The sequence below is a fragment of the Equus asinus genome, chromosome 21, assembly GCF_041296235.1.
Source record: "Equus asinus isolate D_3611 breed Donkey chromosome 21, EquAss-T2T_v2, whole genome shotgun sequence".
Lineage (NCBI taxonomy): Eukaryota > Metazoa > Chordata > Mammalia > Perissodactyla > Equidae > Equus > Equus asinus.
In genome coordinates, this window is record NC_091810.1 from 59,166,784 (window position 1) to 59,182,709 (window position 15,926).

A 15,926-nucleotide genomic window follows, 5' to 3' on the forward strand; every position below is an offset into this window, starting at 1 on the left:
TTTATTTTTTTAAATAAAGGCAATTCACTAAATATAAAAAATATTCAGTTTAACACTATCTCTATTTTTCGACAGTATGGAGACACACATGCACATGTACACACAATCCTTTAAGACCACGACTCTTGATTTTTAGTTTAAAAGGAAGAGTCAACACTCTCTGACTTATATGCTATGTCTTAGTCTTGCTTTATTTCCTCCTCCCCCTTAGCATTTAATCTTGGTCTGAAGTGGGTGATCAATATACACCTTCTGAGTAAATCAATGAACTATAAAGTATGCGTTTGTGTGTGGTGGGGAGACAGGGCGCTACCATGGGAGGTATGCATCCTGTACAAGTAGTCTAGTGCTGGCCTCATTTAATCCTCAGCACATCTCAATTTATAGAGGAAGAAACTCAGGCACAGAGAGAAGACCCTTGGCCCAGGGTCACACTGAGTGCAAGAAACAGAGCTGGAGTTTCACCCCTGCGTCTGGCGGGAGCCAGAGCCATGCTTTCCCTCTTCACCACCGTGGCTGCTTGTTATTTTACTTCTAAGAACTTCTAAAGTACAAACTCCAGCTTAGCTGCTTCTTGCAATCACTGAAAAATACAAATATTCCAGCCTGAAAAAAGTCTTCAAACTAACGTTAGCTTTAAAAATTCCATGGACACTACATTTGGGTTGACCTTCTCCAATCCCCACCTTCTCCTTAACACACTCCTACTTTAAGCCCCCAAACTCCAGTCTCCGGCTGGCTTATCTGCTGCAGGGACAGATGTGAAATGCAATCAAGGCTGCAGACAGATTAGGTTTTAGCAGAAATCCAGATCCATGGGACAAACAGGCAGGCAAGAGAATGGGACTAGAACATATGGAAAACAGCTAAGCTGGATGTCACAAACTGGTGGCCTACGGGCTGGATGCGGTCTCTGGACATGCTTTTCTTTGGCCCTGACAATGTTCAAAGAACATTTTAATTAGCTGCCAAAGTCACGAGATTTCACATAAAAATGTGGATTTCTGGGTTTTATTGAAAAATAGCAAGTCTGGCAGCACTGGCCCTCACTCCCACCTGATAACCATTGACTGCTGCTGAGAGTTGGCTGCCCTCTGTGCATTAGGCTGGAATCTTCCATTTCTCCACAGTCTCCACTGGTTCCTACTGTCCCACCTCTGGCCTCCTCTCCCATTTACAACACTTGCCTTGTCCCACCCCTGTAGATTGCGCAGTATGCACCACTAGTTCTCACTTTAGAACCCCAGGGGAGTTCTTTTAGTCCAATTTACAACTTCCAGAAGCCTAGAAAGTGAGGTACTCAGACTGGAGATGCTGTCAACCCTGTGGGCATTTCTAGAAGATGCTAGTGAGCCTCAGTCAGATGATTTGCATCTTTCAGGGTGCTCCAGCCCACTTGCAACTGCCAGTGTCTGCATCTCTGTGCCTGAGGGCATTGTTCCAGAACTGTGTAGACTGCTCTGGTCATGCATAATATAGGACAGAAGTACTTGGGAATGAACATCCCTAGAAAGTCTCGACCATTGACTGTTTGGGAGGGGGTATAAATCCCCCAGCTCCCTCACCCCTGAGGCTTGTGTTTTGCACTGTTTCCCAGAGTTGCCTGTGGGAATGAGCCCCATTGCCCACTGTAGTAGCTGGTTTGAAAGTATCCTCTTTATTAGCTGCCTCCATCTGCCTGTATCACTTCTATAACTCCCTATCAGTGCTTCCTGTACCTCCCAAATAAATTAATTGTCCTCAATTCCTTGCTTCAAGGTCAGCATCTGGGAGACCCAAAACAAGATAACACTGACGCTGTGGAGAAGAGACTGGGTCAGGGAGCCTGTCCTCAGTTCTCCCTTCTCTCCTGGCATGGCCTCCTCTGTAACTCCATAGCAACATGCTGTGTCCCCTTTGTGCCCACAGGTCAGCTGTGAGCTCTCATGCACCTGGCTTGAGGGTTCCACTGTCCATGTCTGTTCCCACGTGTGCCATAACAGTCAATACCTTAGAGATGTACTCATGAACCCAGCCCCTTCTTTGACTTTCTCTCTCTTGGTCACATCAAGTCATTCATGAGTTCAGGAGTCCTAACTGACAAGCAACTTCAGCATAGAAGAGCAGATACCAGCATTCCTAAAATGTCCTGAGGTCACCCACCACTAGGAATGTTACTGGCCCTTTGTCCCACGTGGGCAGCCTCGCTCCATCTTGCTGGATCTCTCTTGTCCCTCCTCCTTTGCTCTCCTCTGCCTTCTCACCCCTGCTCCAGCCTAGCTCTCTCCTTCACGACCCAAATAACTTGACCTATCCCACCCACCCACTCTTGGCACCAGGTGATACTAACTCTTCAAAGGCCCATCCATCCACCCTAAGCATTTATCTGCAGACTGCATCCAACCTGAGACTAGCTGTTACAATAATGACTTGCTTCACTTTGTCATATCTGTGCTTCAAAGCAACTTTTCAGCACCTCTGTAGAGCAGTTGGCATCTCGCGCTTTAATTGCTTGCTGACATACCTTTCACCTCATTAGGCTGTGAGGTCCCTGGGAGCAGGGACCCTATTTTACTCATCTTTGCATCTCCTAGCAGCTGGTACAGTCCCTGGCACTTAGTGGGTACTTAATAACTACTGTCCAAACAAATCCATTATGTTCCACAGAGGAAAGAAGGGCCAAAGCTCTTTGTGCCAAGTGGGATTACAGCAAGAAATTAAAACTTGACTTTATCTAGACTCCAGGGCCACATGGCGGTACAACTCCAGGGGGCACCATTCACATTATATTCTGTGGAGCTGTGCTCTGGGGGTGTCACTTACATAGAACCCAGTATGAACATGACCCTGGAGTTGTGTGATGCAGCAGTGCTCCAAATTGCATTTTCTTCATTCTTCCTTATTCTCTCTTTTAACTGTATGCTCATTCCCTGCCCCTAAGAGCTCCCTCTTACTGCTCCACAGGAGACCATTATATGGCCATTATATGCTGCACTCCCACCAGGTCCGCACATGCCAGCCAGCCAACCAGCTGGGCAGCCACCAACAAATTAAGTCCTATTTTATAGAGTGTTTTCAAGTTAGCTTTATTTAGGTGAGAGAAAGTCAGCAGATGGTCATCTGTGTGCATATGTGCACCCCACATTTTTTTTTTTTAATATTGGCACCTGAGCTAATATCTGTTGCCAATCTTTTTTTTTTTTTTTCCCCTTCTTCTCCTCAAAGCTCCCCAGTACATAGTTGTATATTCTAGTTATGAGTGCCTCTGGCTGTGCTATGTGGGACGCCACCTCAGCATGGCCTGATGAGCAGTGCTAGATCCGTGCCCAGGATCCAAACCGGTGAAACCCTGGGCTGCTGAAGCAGAGCGCGTGAACTTAACCACTCGGTCACAGGGCCGGCTCTGCATCCCACATTTTTATAAGCAGCCTTCCCTTAAAGGAAAGAACCAGCATAAACCTATGAAAGCAGCCTTGCATTACAGAGGATAGAAAAATCTATCTCAGGGGATATTTTTTGTTCAGTCTCAGAAACTAATATACCACTAATTGTGTGATGACCAAGAAGACTGGAGACCTTGGAGGCCTGGGCTCTGAGTTGCTTTGTGACTTTCGACAAGAGGGACAGCCAGTCATCCATCTACCCACCCATCCACCTACCTACCCACCCACCCATCCATCCATCCATCCATCCATCCACCCACCCACCCACCCACCCACATCACCTGTGCCACCAAGCGAGGCAGCTGCATAGGTAACAGCTGAGCTGAGATTTGAGGACAGAGCAGCTCATTAAACAAAAATGGGGTGGGGGGAATTCCTGGGTAAAGGTAGTTTCAGCAATAAATTATGAGTGGATTCAAGTGTGTATGTGGAGGAATTGTGAACAATGAGACTATGGAAGAAGAGAGGCAGGAAGGACCAGGCTCAGAGTGGCCTCTCATGAACAGCTGAGTCGTCTGAACTCTATCCTGAAGAATGTGAAGAAGGAGGAGTGACAAGATCAAGTTTCTTCTCAAGTTTTTATGGTATAACTGAGATTATAGACTAATTTTTATTAATCTTTTAAATTATGTATTTAATGTGGCAATATTTTTTATATTTGCCTATTTCAAATATTTGTAAAAATTGTTTTTGCTTACTTCTATGTTTACTTGGCTTTAACACTGCATGCAACAACTTCTACATCCTTGAGTGTTTTATCTGTAAGTAACTATTTCTAAGGAAGCTTTCATGGTTATTGCAGCAGATACTGCCAACGTCTTGCTCACATTCCCTAGAACCAACCAGAGAATCTGTCACCTGAAGCCAGTCCGCATCCAGGCCAAAGGCTTCCCATATCTCTCTGCCTGAGTTGTTTCCTGGTGCCAGGGAACGTGGCCCATAGCCAGGGAAGGCTGGAAGTGCCATAAAGTTCATGCTCTTGGAGCAATTTTTCCATGGATGAGTGACAGGAGTTGGTGGATGAATCCTCCAGCAGCTCCTCACTCCTCAGGGGAACGATTCTGAGGTGTGTTCCACAGCCTCTGTCTCTCTGAGGATCTGCAGCAGGATGGAGGCGCAGTTGTCCAGAGCAGTAATCTGCTCATCTGTGCACTTTCCTGTCTCATCCCTTCCCTGTCTAAACTCAGCACTCCCGCACAGCACCTCCTGAGATCACTCTCGAAATAAACTACCTGTGCCTACGTCACTGTGTCAAGGTCTGCTTTTGGGGGAACCCAAATTAGGAGAGTTAACAGACTTTATGAATTCTCATATATCTGAGGATGTCTTTATTTTGCCTTCACGATGGAGGGCAGGTTGCTGGGTATACAATTCTTAATTCATAATGAAACATATTCTAATTTTTTATATTAATGTTACATAAAAGCCTATAGAAAACTTCTTTGCTTTCTGTTAGGTTTTAGTAGTATCAGCTTATATTCTTAAAATTAAAAATTTCATGAAGCTATGAGTAGACATTAAACTGTTTGTAATATTTTTGCCCAGCATGTACAGCACCCATTCAAGGAAATGGAGATCTTTCTTTGCTGTCTAGTCATGTCATTTATTCCAAAAATTCTGGAACCATTTCTCTTTGCTGATTCTCCACCTTCCATACCTATAGTCTTCAGTGTCATTCTTTTTCATTGCTTTGTTCTTTTTCTCTGAATTCTCAGAGACCTTCTCAAATATACCCTCCACAACAAGGAATCAATTTTCCATACTGCTAATTCAGCTCTTTCCTGATTGTAACACATTTTAATTCTGCCACTACTTGCTTGGTTTCATTATAATATTTCCTTACCCCATCCACAACCTTTATTTTTGCTTGCATCTCAGTCCATTCCATTTTCATCCCAGTCTATTGTTCTACTCTCTGATCTTTTGCTGTACTCACTTTTTCTTAAATTTCATCAAGAACAAGAGTGGATGCCCTGTAAAATTTACTTCTGTTTTCTATTAATAATCTTTTTAAAAGGTATGTTTTCCCTCTGTACCTTGAGTGACACTTTTCTTAGTTTGTGTGTTAGAATCTTTCTGGAGGGCCCATGTTGGTTCTGTCAGGTCTAGGCTGGGTAGGTGTGCACTCTTGGTTTCCCCTCACTACCCACCTGGGTGCTGTGAGAATCTTGTCCTGGGGCTGGGTGATGTCATTTACATTCCCAGTTGATCAACTTTGCAGTTGTGGTTGTCGTCATGGGACGGGAATTTTTGTTTCTTTATCATTTCTTCTCCTTTCACACTCAGGGTCATCTTGCCCATCTGTTTTTCTAGTTGGTCTTGCCTCCACAGCAGCTACATGATCTCTCTGTGCCCTGCCACCTTTCTGAGACTAATGCTCACCACATCCCGAAGAGCCTCTGATACCTTGCCCACTTTCTGTCAAATTGAAATCTAGGGTTCTCTGTGCCAAAGGTTTTAAAGGTTGCTGGGACTCAAGGGCAAAGGGACAAAAATGATGTAGTCTCATTTTCCCCATGATCACCTAAAGTGGCTAATGACGTACCTGTGTCCTTCTCAGGTGCATTGTCCTTGACTCAAGCCCCCTCATCTAGAATGTCTGGGGTCTACTCACCACCCCTCAATGGTCAATGATGATACAGGGGTGGCAGTGATGCTCCCTTGCCACTTCAAGGTGGGGACAATTCTGCTGAGTGATTTATGCTCTAGGGCATCCCCCCATCTCTTCCTACCCTAAAAGTCAGACCAAGGCTAGATTTTATGATGGCACACCCTTATTCAGCTCTTTCCATGTCCCATCCTGCTTCCCTCACTTCTCTTCTCCCAAGAGCATTCTTCCAGTAAGTCAGACGCACCCAGATCACATGCAGTAAGGAAGGAACGGGAAAATGTACATAAACCCTCTGGTATATAGTGGGTGGTCAATAAATGCTACTTCCCATCCTCCAAATAGTTGTAGGACTAAGGATATAATCATTTGCTCATGACAGTCTCCGTAAAAGGCATTCATCACAATATTACTTAAAAGAGAATAAAACTGGAAATAATCTAAATATCTAACAATAGGAATGTGTGGATAATCCATAGCAAATCCTATGATAAAATATTATGCAGTCAACAAACTAAAAAGAAAAAACATGGTAAAGGGGAGTAAAATAAGATCCAGGAGGCTACTTAGTTTATAAAACGCTACTCCCAAGTCCTATGTCCTGACAGAGGAGGGCCAGCTCTGAACTTTGCAGCAGACAACAGAATCAACAAAGCTTAGTCAGTTACAAGGATGACTGTGTCCACAGGGAAGAACGACTCAAATGCTTGGAAAAAGCACAGCTATTCCTAATTCTGAGACCAGAGAGAAGTTTCTCCCATGGGTCATGAGTGAGAGGAATCTGTGTAATGTAATGACCCAGTCACCAACCACATCCTCTCAGTTACCATAGAGATGAACATCATAATCTGGTCCCTCAGTAAACCCTTCTCCCCTCATCCACCCTCCTATCCCCTACAGCAAAATAGCATCATGGCACATGAAATTCTGTAAAAGAGATTCTGTGCATAGCCAGAGATAATAGAACCCTATAGATATTTGGTTCCCTCTTGTCTAGGCTTAAACTGGGGACAATTATTATGGTGTACAAGGTAAATAGAAAGCATGCCCTTCCCGCAGTCCTTCTTGATTGCTTTGGTGGCATCCTCCAACCCTGGAGCTCCAAAAGCTATTAAACAGCAGAGAGTTTGAGATGACCTCTTAGAAAGTTCTTGGAGTGCCATTCTAGATGGCTGTATATGCTTCAGTTGTCCCCTAAGCTGGGCAGGGTTGACATAATCCTGTCAAAACTATTGAGCCTGGCAGGATATGTGCCTGAACAGAAGGCTGCCCAACAGCTCCAAGGTGCACCCAGTGCTCAGCGGTGGGCAGGGCAAAGGTCTTCCTCAGAAAGTGATTTTGGTTCCATTTTAACACAGACCTTAAGGCAGTGCAGTTATTATGCTGAACGCTCTGAAAAGCTGCAAAAATTCCCATCGGAACAGCTGTCAACAGTTAGAGCAACCACTGCATAGAGTGAAGTCTGTTGGAGTCTACTCATTCCTCACATTGCCTGCAGAAGAGGCCTGTTGTTCTTTCTTTCCAAAAGTGGTTCACTGAGGGCGACTATGAGACAGGAAAGGATACCAGCTCCTTTTTCCTTTCTGAGTCACGCTATTTAAACTGCAATTTATTCAAATAAATTAATTCACTCAATTCAGGGAAATAATTTAATTTCCTCAATTCACTAAAATATTTCGGGAATAAATATGCCAAAATATATAGGCTGATGTGCATGACCCTCTAATGGAAAACATCAAGTGCATTACTGGTGAGAGCAAGCATGATAAGCAGTGATCATTCCCATTTCTTATCTTGTTTTTCATGACAACTACTGACCTAAAATGGGAATTCTCTAGAACATTCACGTGCTGGAGATGGTGAAGGTACCATCTTGGAGAAGGGGCCAGACATAAAACTGTTCGGAGAGGGTTTCACAAGACAGAAGGGATGGGAGACAATGTAAGGTATAGATATTGCTCTGGCACTCTGTAGGGATTCATGGGTTCTTCTTTGGCTTTCTAAATCCAGAAGGAAAAAATTCTAATAATTCCAAATGATACTCCACATAAGGCAATAGTCTTTGCAGAATCACTGCATATTCCAAGCTATGACGAAAGTCAGCAAAAGCACTATATGGGTGCCCTTCTTACCTTCTGCCATATGTTGATGAAGAAGAGCTCCCGGGAAACATTGAAGGACACATTGGCATCATAGGCATCATCTCCGAGGTTGGAGATGGAGATATTTAGGGAGATATTCTTCACAGCCCCCAAAGCTAGATATGGGGTTTTCTCATCAATGCTGCAATGAAAAATACACAGCAATTAGTGCCCTGAAGCTTTCACTAATATAACATGAGGCATCAGACAGTAGTTGAGGGTGGAAAGGCAGAAAATCCACTGGGATCAGAACTATAAGTCTCAGAACCCCATTAGCCAGTCATGCATCCTTGGGCAATCATTTAGCTCCCATGGGCCTCAGCTTCCTCATCTAAGCACAGAGGGGTTCTACATTGCCTAACTTACTAGGCTGTTCTGTGGCTCATGAGAAATCTTGTACATGAAACTTGGGAAATTATAAGACATTTAATAACCTATATATGGAATTTGGTCATCTATTAATTCAAATATTTTTGAGCACCTACTGCACGCCAGTCACTACTCTATGTGCTAGAGAAAGAGCAGTGAACAAAATAGAGTACTTGCCTTCTTGTGGCTTCAGAGAGACAGAAAACACATATATAAAGAAGTGAACATACAGTCAGATTGTGATAAGAGCTATGGAGAAAACTTACAAAAGGAAAGAAGGAGAGAGAGCACCAGATTGGGAGAAAGTGGGTTGCAATTTTAAATAGGGTGGTCGGGGAAGCCCCACTGATCACATGAGAAACCTGAAGGAAGTAAGAGAGCAAGATACACAGATATTTAGGAACTAGCAAAGGAAAAGTTGTGCCTGGCATGTTCAAGAACTGGCAAGGAGGCCAGTGGGGCTCAAGAGGAGTAAGCAAGGAGGAGAGTCAGCAAGGAGGAGGAGAGCTTAGGGAGCTAAAGGGCGTGGGAGCAGGCGGATTATGCAGGGCATTGCAGGCCATCATAAGGACCTTTGTTTGACCCAGATGGGAGGCTCTGCAGGCCTCTGAGCAGAGCAGTGGTGTAACCTGACTTCCATGTTTAAGGGCTCACACTGGCTCTCATGTGAACAGTCTGGAGTGAGTGGTCAGGGGGAAACAGGGAGCCTGGTTAGGAGGTTCTTGCAATAATCCAGTTGCAAGACGATAGCAGCTCAGACCATGGTGGTAGAAATTGAAGTAGTGAGAAGAGGTCATATTCTGGATTTGTTTCAAAGGTTGTACCAACAGATTTTGCTCATGGATTGAATGAGGGGTGTTAGAGAAAGAGAGGAGTCAAGGATGGTTCCAAGGATTCTAGATTCAACAACTGGAAGGGAAGAGTTATTTATTGAGATAAGAAAGATGATGAGTAAAGAAGGTATAGCAGAGAAAATCCAAATGCTTATTGGATTTTTAAGAAGAGATGTTGAGACAGTTGGATGCAAGGATCTGGAGTTGAAGGAGGGAGACGTACATTTGGGATGGACTAGAAATGATCAATAGGAAATGCATGTAGATAGAGAAGAGGTCTCACACTTAGGAGCTGAAGATGAGGAGGAGCTAGCAAAGGAGACAGAGAAAGAGTGCCTAGGGAGATAGAAGGAAAACTAAGAGAAATGGTATCCAAGGGGCCACATGTTTCAAGGAAGGAGTAATTAATTTTGTCAAACATAGGAGATAGGTCAAACTGACATGAAGAATTACAACTGTCTTTGGACTTAGCTCTCTGAAGGTCATTGGTGATGGCGATAAGAACTGCTTAAGTGTAGTGATAGAGATAAAAGCTTGATTGGAGTTGGTTTAAGAGATGTAGGAGGAGAACAAATGAAAACAGTGAGTACAGTCAACTACCCGGAGGAATTTTTCCGTAAAGGGGAGCAGAGAAATAGGATGATGGCCCTTGGTAGGGGAAGTAGGCTCGAGGAAATGGTTTTTCTTTTTAAGATGAGAATTACCATAGCATATTTGCATGATAATGAGGAGGATCTACTAGAAAGGGAGCAATTAATGACGACACGACAGCGCACTTGCTGGATGGCATAGTGAACAGGCAGAGGGGCTGGCCTGAGCTGGTATGAGGTGAGAAAGGAGAATATACAGCACAGATGCATTAGTAGATGGGTGATACAAACAAACAAAAGTTCCCTTGTGATTACTTCCATTTTGCAGTGAAATAGAAGCAGGGTCAAAGACTGGGAAAGGAGAGGAAGAGGAGTGAATGTTTGAGGGGTGAGGAGATGGAGGGAAATGGCAGCCCAGGAGAGCAAAGGAGTGAATGGGCCAGCAATGGGATGATGGTGGTGATGAGGATGATGAGGATGATGACAATGATGAAGATGCACATGAGACTGATGATTATTATGTAGATGGGAGCTTTGGACAAAACAAATTCATATTGGTGGCCAATCTTTGATTAGCCACCCAGTTCATGGAAGATGTGATTAAGCATATGAGGGTTTGCATAGAGAACAGTTGTTATTTTTGGCCACTCAGCATCCTGACACCTTCCTCTTTGGGGGGCATCTCAGGATAGGCAGGAGGGGCACATCAGCATAAAGGGGCAAACCTTCCTTCTCCTCTCCATTGTTAAAGTGTAGGCACTTGACTAAGTGCAGTCATGTAATCCAAGGATGGTCAAGTGGCCGCACCGTGGTGAGCAGAAGCTCCCCTAATGGGGGCCATGAATTCTGAGGACTGCACAAAGACACTAGGGCCCTTTGAGATCATCTGAGGTGGTTGCAGAGGAGTTGACAGCCCAGAGGTGGCATCCTGGGCTAACCCTTGGCTCCCCTGTTTCCTGCCCACACTAGTTCTCCAGCCTTCCTGCCTATACTCTGAACCAGCCCACATCTTTCCAATAAATTCCTTTTCTGCTTAAATTAACCAGCACAAGTTTATTGTTGTTTGCAACCATTAATACAGCTGATACAGCAGGAAAGAGAACAATCCAAAATCTCAGTAGGCTATAATACTTTGAAATATGGACTTTTAGGGGGAGGAATCATCATTACCCATCTGTGAAGAGAGGACCTCCCTCTTCTGCATGCCTGGCATGTCAACAGGAATAACATGTGCAATGAGAGATCTGATGGCCTTGCTTTTGGAAGCAAAAGCTCTAACGATCCAAACAAGATGTGAAAAATTAACTTAGAGAAAAGTTTCAAATTCTTGAATGGCCTCCAATTAATTTAGACCCTGACCTCAAGCTATTGTAGCAATTATTTATTATTGTTGGCCATTTTAATTTTAAACAATTGATGGGTTATTTCTGTCCTCTTGTTTGCTTTTGTAAGATTAAAGGAGTAATCCTCAGGCCTTGAGGAGTTATGAGAGAGAGCTAACCTCACTTTATCTTGAACAGGCATTGCATAAGCTCTTACAAGTAGCCCAGTCACCTCAGAGGGTGCCCATAGTCTCCAAATGGAATATTAAGCAGAGAGACAAGAGGGAAAAGCCCAGGACCATGGGGTAGGGGCTGCCTCTTCATTCCGATTTTATTATTCATGTGATCAGTCTCCTTTCCTCATGTGTAAATGGCAAGAGATCAGGCCAGAGATGCCTAATCTTCTGCCAGCCCATAAAGCTCGGGCCTCTGTCACTTAATTATGCAGCAAAGTTGTTCCTGGGATTTCCAAGTCAAGTGATTCAAACATGGCTCCATGATTAAAGGAAGCCAGGCACCTTCTAGGGCAGAACATGAACTCAGACTTTCTATAAAAAGAAACCTCAAAGCTGTTTTCATTCTTTCTCCACAGCTGAAAATCTATGTACAAAACAGTACATCTCTGCTTCCAAAGATATTTTTAGAAATGAAATGAAATGTAATTTGCCAGCATGGTGCTGGGTACTTTTGAACACGTTGTCCTTCTGAAACCGTACAACGCCATGAAAGATTCCTGATGTTAGTCCCATTTTTAGAGATGAGGAAATCAAGACGCAGAGAGATAAGGCGACCACCCAAGGAACTGTGCTGAGCTTAGAACTCAGTGCCTCCTATGCCTTCGAAGGGAGGTCTCCCTTCCGGGTGAAATAAACCTTCCTAACCTGAGCTTCCCCAGCCCTGTGGGCTCCACCAAACCTTCCTGGAACTCACTAAGATTGTGATGACACATTTATTTGTGTGGCTATTTGATTAAGGACTGTCTCTCCCCCACTAGGATCTAAGCACTGGGATGCAAGGAACCCTGTCTGATTTTGCTCATCATTGAAACCCCAGTGACAAAGATTTGTGCCTGACACATAGTAGATGATCAAGGACTCCTTGTTGAATGAATGAATAAAAATGCACATCCCCACAACAGATCATCAGTTCAACCTTTACAGGTCGCAGATGAAGAAGCTGAGCCCTCGCAGAGGGGAACCCACTTGATTGAGGTCACCCAGCCATGTAATGTCTGAGCTGGAGCTAGTGCCAAACTTCCTTCGGCATGAAGGCCATCTGAAGTACAGCTCTTACATAAACTCCATCTCTGTCAAGAAGGGCTTTGGCAAGAAAGGTCTTTTCATGACATTTGAAAAAACAGGACCCCAGGAAGACCAACCTCTCTGACAGGACTGCCGAAAGAGCAAAAGGATCAGGCACAGGATTTTGGTGCCAAACATTCCACGGCTACTTACTTATTTATTGAAGAATGATCATTCTAATTTTCAAGGAATTTTATTCCCTGAGAAATTTTCCCATTAATTCTATTTGCTTGTGCAGTCTTTTAAGTGGGTCACATTACTTTGTACTCCAATGACTCAAGTGTACCATTATATGAAGAGCATTATTAACAGCCAACAGAAGATACAAACTGTACGGTTTCTATAACGCTTATCTTATAGCATATGTGCAGCCCGCTGGAAACATATCGCCCACTTGTTATCAAAAACAACAAACACAACTTTCCTAACACATCTTTCATAGCAATGTTTTTGAACATGATGGGTTTATATTTAAGTCTAGCATCAATTCAGTACTCCAAATGTCAGATGATACTGCTGGCATCTTGGTAGCTCTGTGGTGCCTGAGGATCACTGTGGAACTTGTTCTCTGACCTCATTCATCACCATACATTAAGAGCGGGTACCATCCAAAGTTTCTTATTGGGTAAAGGCAATACAGTTCCATATCAATCATCATACGCTGAACCACTAAGGCCTCCAAAGCAAATTCTTCCCCTTCTACCATCACGGAAACAATTTTATGCAGGGACAATTTTGGGCGGAAGATGCTAAGGAAAGAAACTAAAAGCAACTGGATGGTGTTTAATAATTAATTTTCCATGAGATCATTTTAGATCTTTCTTAAGTCTTAAAGATATAAACCGTGACCTTATTTAAATAATTTGTAGTTATAATCTATCTTCCATAAAATATAATACTTTTATTTTCTTTTGCTGCTATTTTAAATCTAGCCTGAATAAAGGATACTAAACAGGAGTTAATCAAGTGCATTCTAGTCAACTGTATTGAGTTTACAAAATTTTCTGTTATACCATTATTATCATTAATATTATATTTGCCAACCACAACTATATTTGATAATGACAAGTAGGATAATAGTATAGGGCAGCCAAATCTACCCATTCTTCCTTTCCTGACTTCCTTCTTCCATTCTCCCTTCCATTCTCCTTCCTTTCTTCTTTCTAGTCACTTATCCATCCATCACTTTTTAAAACTAGCTTCCCAACTTAGGCACCAGGGATGTAGGTCCCAGATCTACAAGTTCACAGTCTAATCGAGGAGACAAACATGTAAGAGATTCGCTGCTGTCAACATGTGCTAAGTGCTGACCCATAGGATAAGAGAACATCTTTATGAGATTCCTTATGCTACGAGAATACAAAGAAGGGATTCTGCAAGGGCAGTGGGAGAGAGGACTAAGGGGGCGGATATTAGGCAAGGTTTTACTAAGGAAGTGAACCATGAATCATACTATTAATGGGATGATAGCCTTGCCAACAAAAATGTTGCGAAGACTGATTGTCCACACACATATGCTCACACTCTCTAGTTTTTCCATTCATGGAAATCATATTAAAAAGTACATTGTGAAGCAGATTATATTCTCCCATAGGAGAAATGTCAAAATTGGGGGCAGCATTCCTGAGTAAGGATTCAGCATCCAGTACATCACAGATATCCTCAACAATGTGTCATAAAAGCAATGACATACATTACAGCCATTGCAATTTAAAACCATAAACAATGCTTCCTATTCTTAAAAATGGGCAGACATCATAAAATCAGAAATGGAATTTGACAGCTGGATGTGGGCTCATTTGAGTCATCACTTTGCAGATAAAGGCCAGAGTTAACCACTTCCCTGAGGCCATTCAGCAGACAGTGGCAGAGCCAGGCAGCCCTCCGAACTCCTGTCTAGTATTCCTCCCTCTGTTCCCATTGCTCCTAAAGTCCATAAAAATACAACAGTATAAAATTTGCATAAAACTTATTTGGCTATAATAAGATGAGAAATGAAATTGTTTGCTTTCTTAGCCATTTATAATATTTAGAATATTGGGAAGTGTCATCACTTTACAAAAAGCTATCTGAGCTGCTTATTTTCCCTCTTGACAATTTTCCGTGAAATTGGTGGAGGCGTTCAGGTTGATTCCAGATGCCTTCAGCAGCTCTGTTGGGCAATTTCCTTCTTGGCACCTTTGTTGACAACTATCAGTGCTTTTCAACTATTAGTGCTTAAAATTACAAACATGAAAACAACAAAACTGCAGTTGCTCATCTGATGTCTTCCTATAAGAGGTATGAACACAAAGTACCAAATAATCTGATTATAATGTGAAGGAAATATACCATGAAGCTGATAAGACAAGTCATGCTGAAGGAACAGGTGCAGAATAAGGTGCAAGAGAAATTCAGGTGAAAGAAATCACTGGAGGCTGAAGTTATCATAAGAAGTTCCCTGAGAGAGACAGGAATTGAACCACATCTTAAAGAACGAGGAGCAATATGGGTGGGCAGAGAAACATAAACTACATTCAAGGCAGAGGAAAAAATAAACATGGGTAAAGGGATGGAGATGACTCAGAAATAAGAAGGAAAGGAGCAGGAAAAGCACATTCCTAGCCGTAGGATCAGTGGAAGGCAAGCAGAACATGTTGGATGCATCCTGATTCCCATGGATCTTGAACACTAGAGTTTTAGGTTGATCCTCTAGGCTAGTGAACTTACCCATGTTACCCTAAGTCACCACTGCCAGATGGGTTGCAAGTAATTTGTTAATAAATAATGAGGCACCAAAGAGATGGTATTATAAAATGTGGTAGGCTATGCGTGGTTCTACCCCTGTCCCTCAGGGTCTTATCTTATTTTTGCTAGAGGACTTTTCTTTGCAGACCAGTAAAGTGCCTAAGAATTAAAACTCTGACACACCCTGTAGCAGCCCTCAACCAATGACTGATGGGAACTGGTGTATAATTACCACTGCTCCCTCGCCTATTGCGTTAAACAACTCAGAAGTGCACGTTTTAGGCCTATGTTGTCCAATATGGTAGCCACTAGTCACATGTAGCTTTTGAGCACTTGAAATGTGGCAGGTCTGAATTAAGCGTAAAATTCACATCAGATTTCAAGACTTAGCACAATAAAATAAAAAAGAATGTAAAAATTTCAATCATTGTTTTAATATTAATTACATGCTTAAATAATTTTTTTGATATATTAAATATTTGTTTTACCAGTTTCACTTTAATTTTTCAATGTGGCTGCCGGAAAATTTTAAACTACATATGTGGCTTGCATTATATTTCTATTGGTCAGGACTATTCTAGACTTTCAGTAAATTCTACATATCTTAATTTTA

The 15,926-nt window shown here is 42.8% G+C and overlaps 1 protein-coding gene across 2 annotated transcripts in view; it reads right to left on the reverse strand.

The window, feature by feature from the left end:
- Positions 1-15,926, reverse strand: part of ITGA9 (integrin subunit alpha 9) — a 332,491-nt gene that overhangs the window by 113,289 nt on the left and 203,276 nt on the right. For both annotated transcript variants that reach the window (XM_044754042.2, XM_070493860.1), the window contains exon 18: positions 8,163-8,313. In XM_044754042.2, the coding sequence (XP_044609977.1) occupies positions 8,163-8,313 (151 nt within the window). The remainder of the gene's footprint in view (positions 1-8,162; positions 8,314-15,926) is intronic.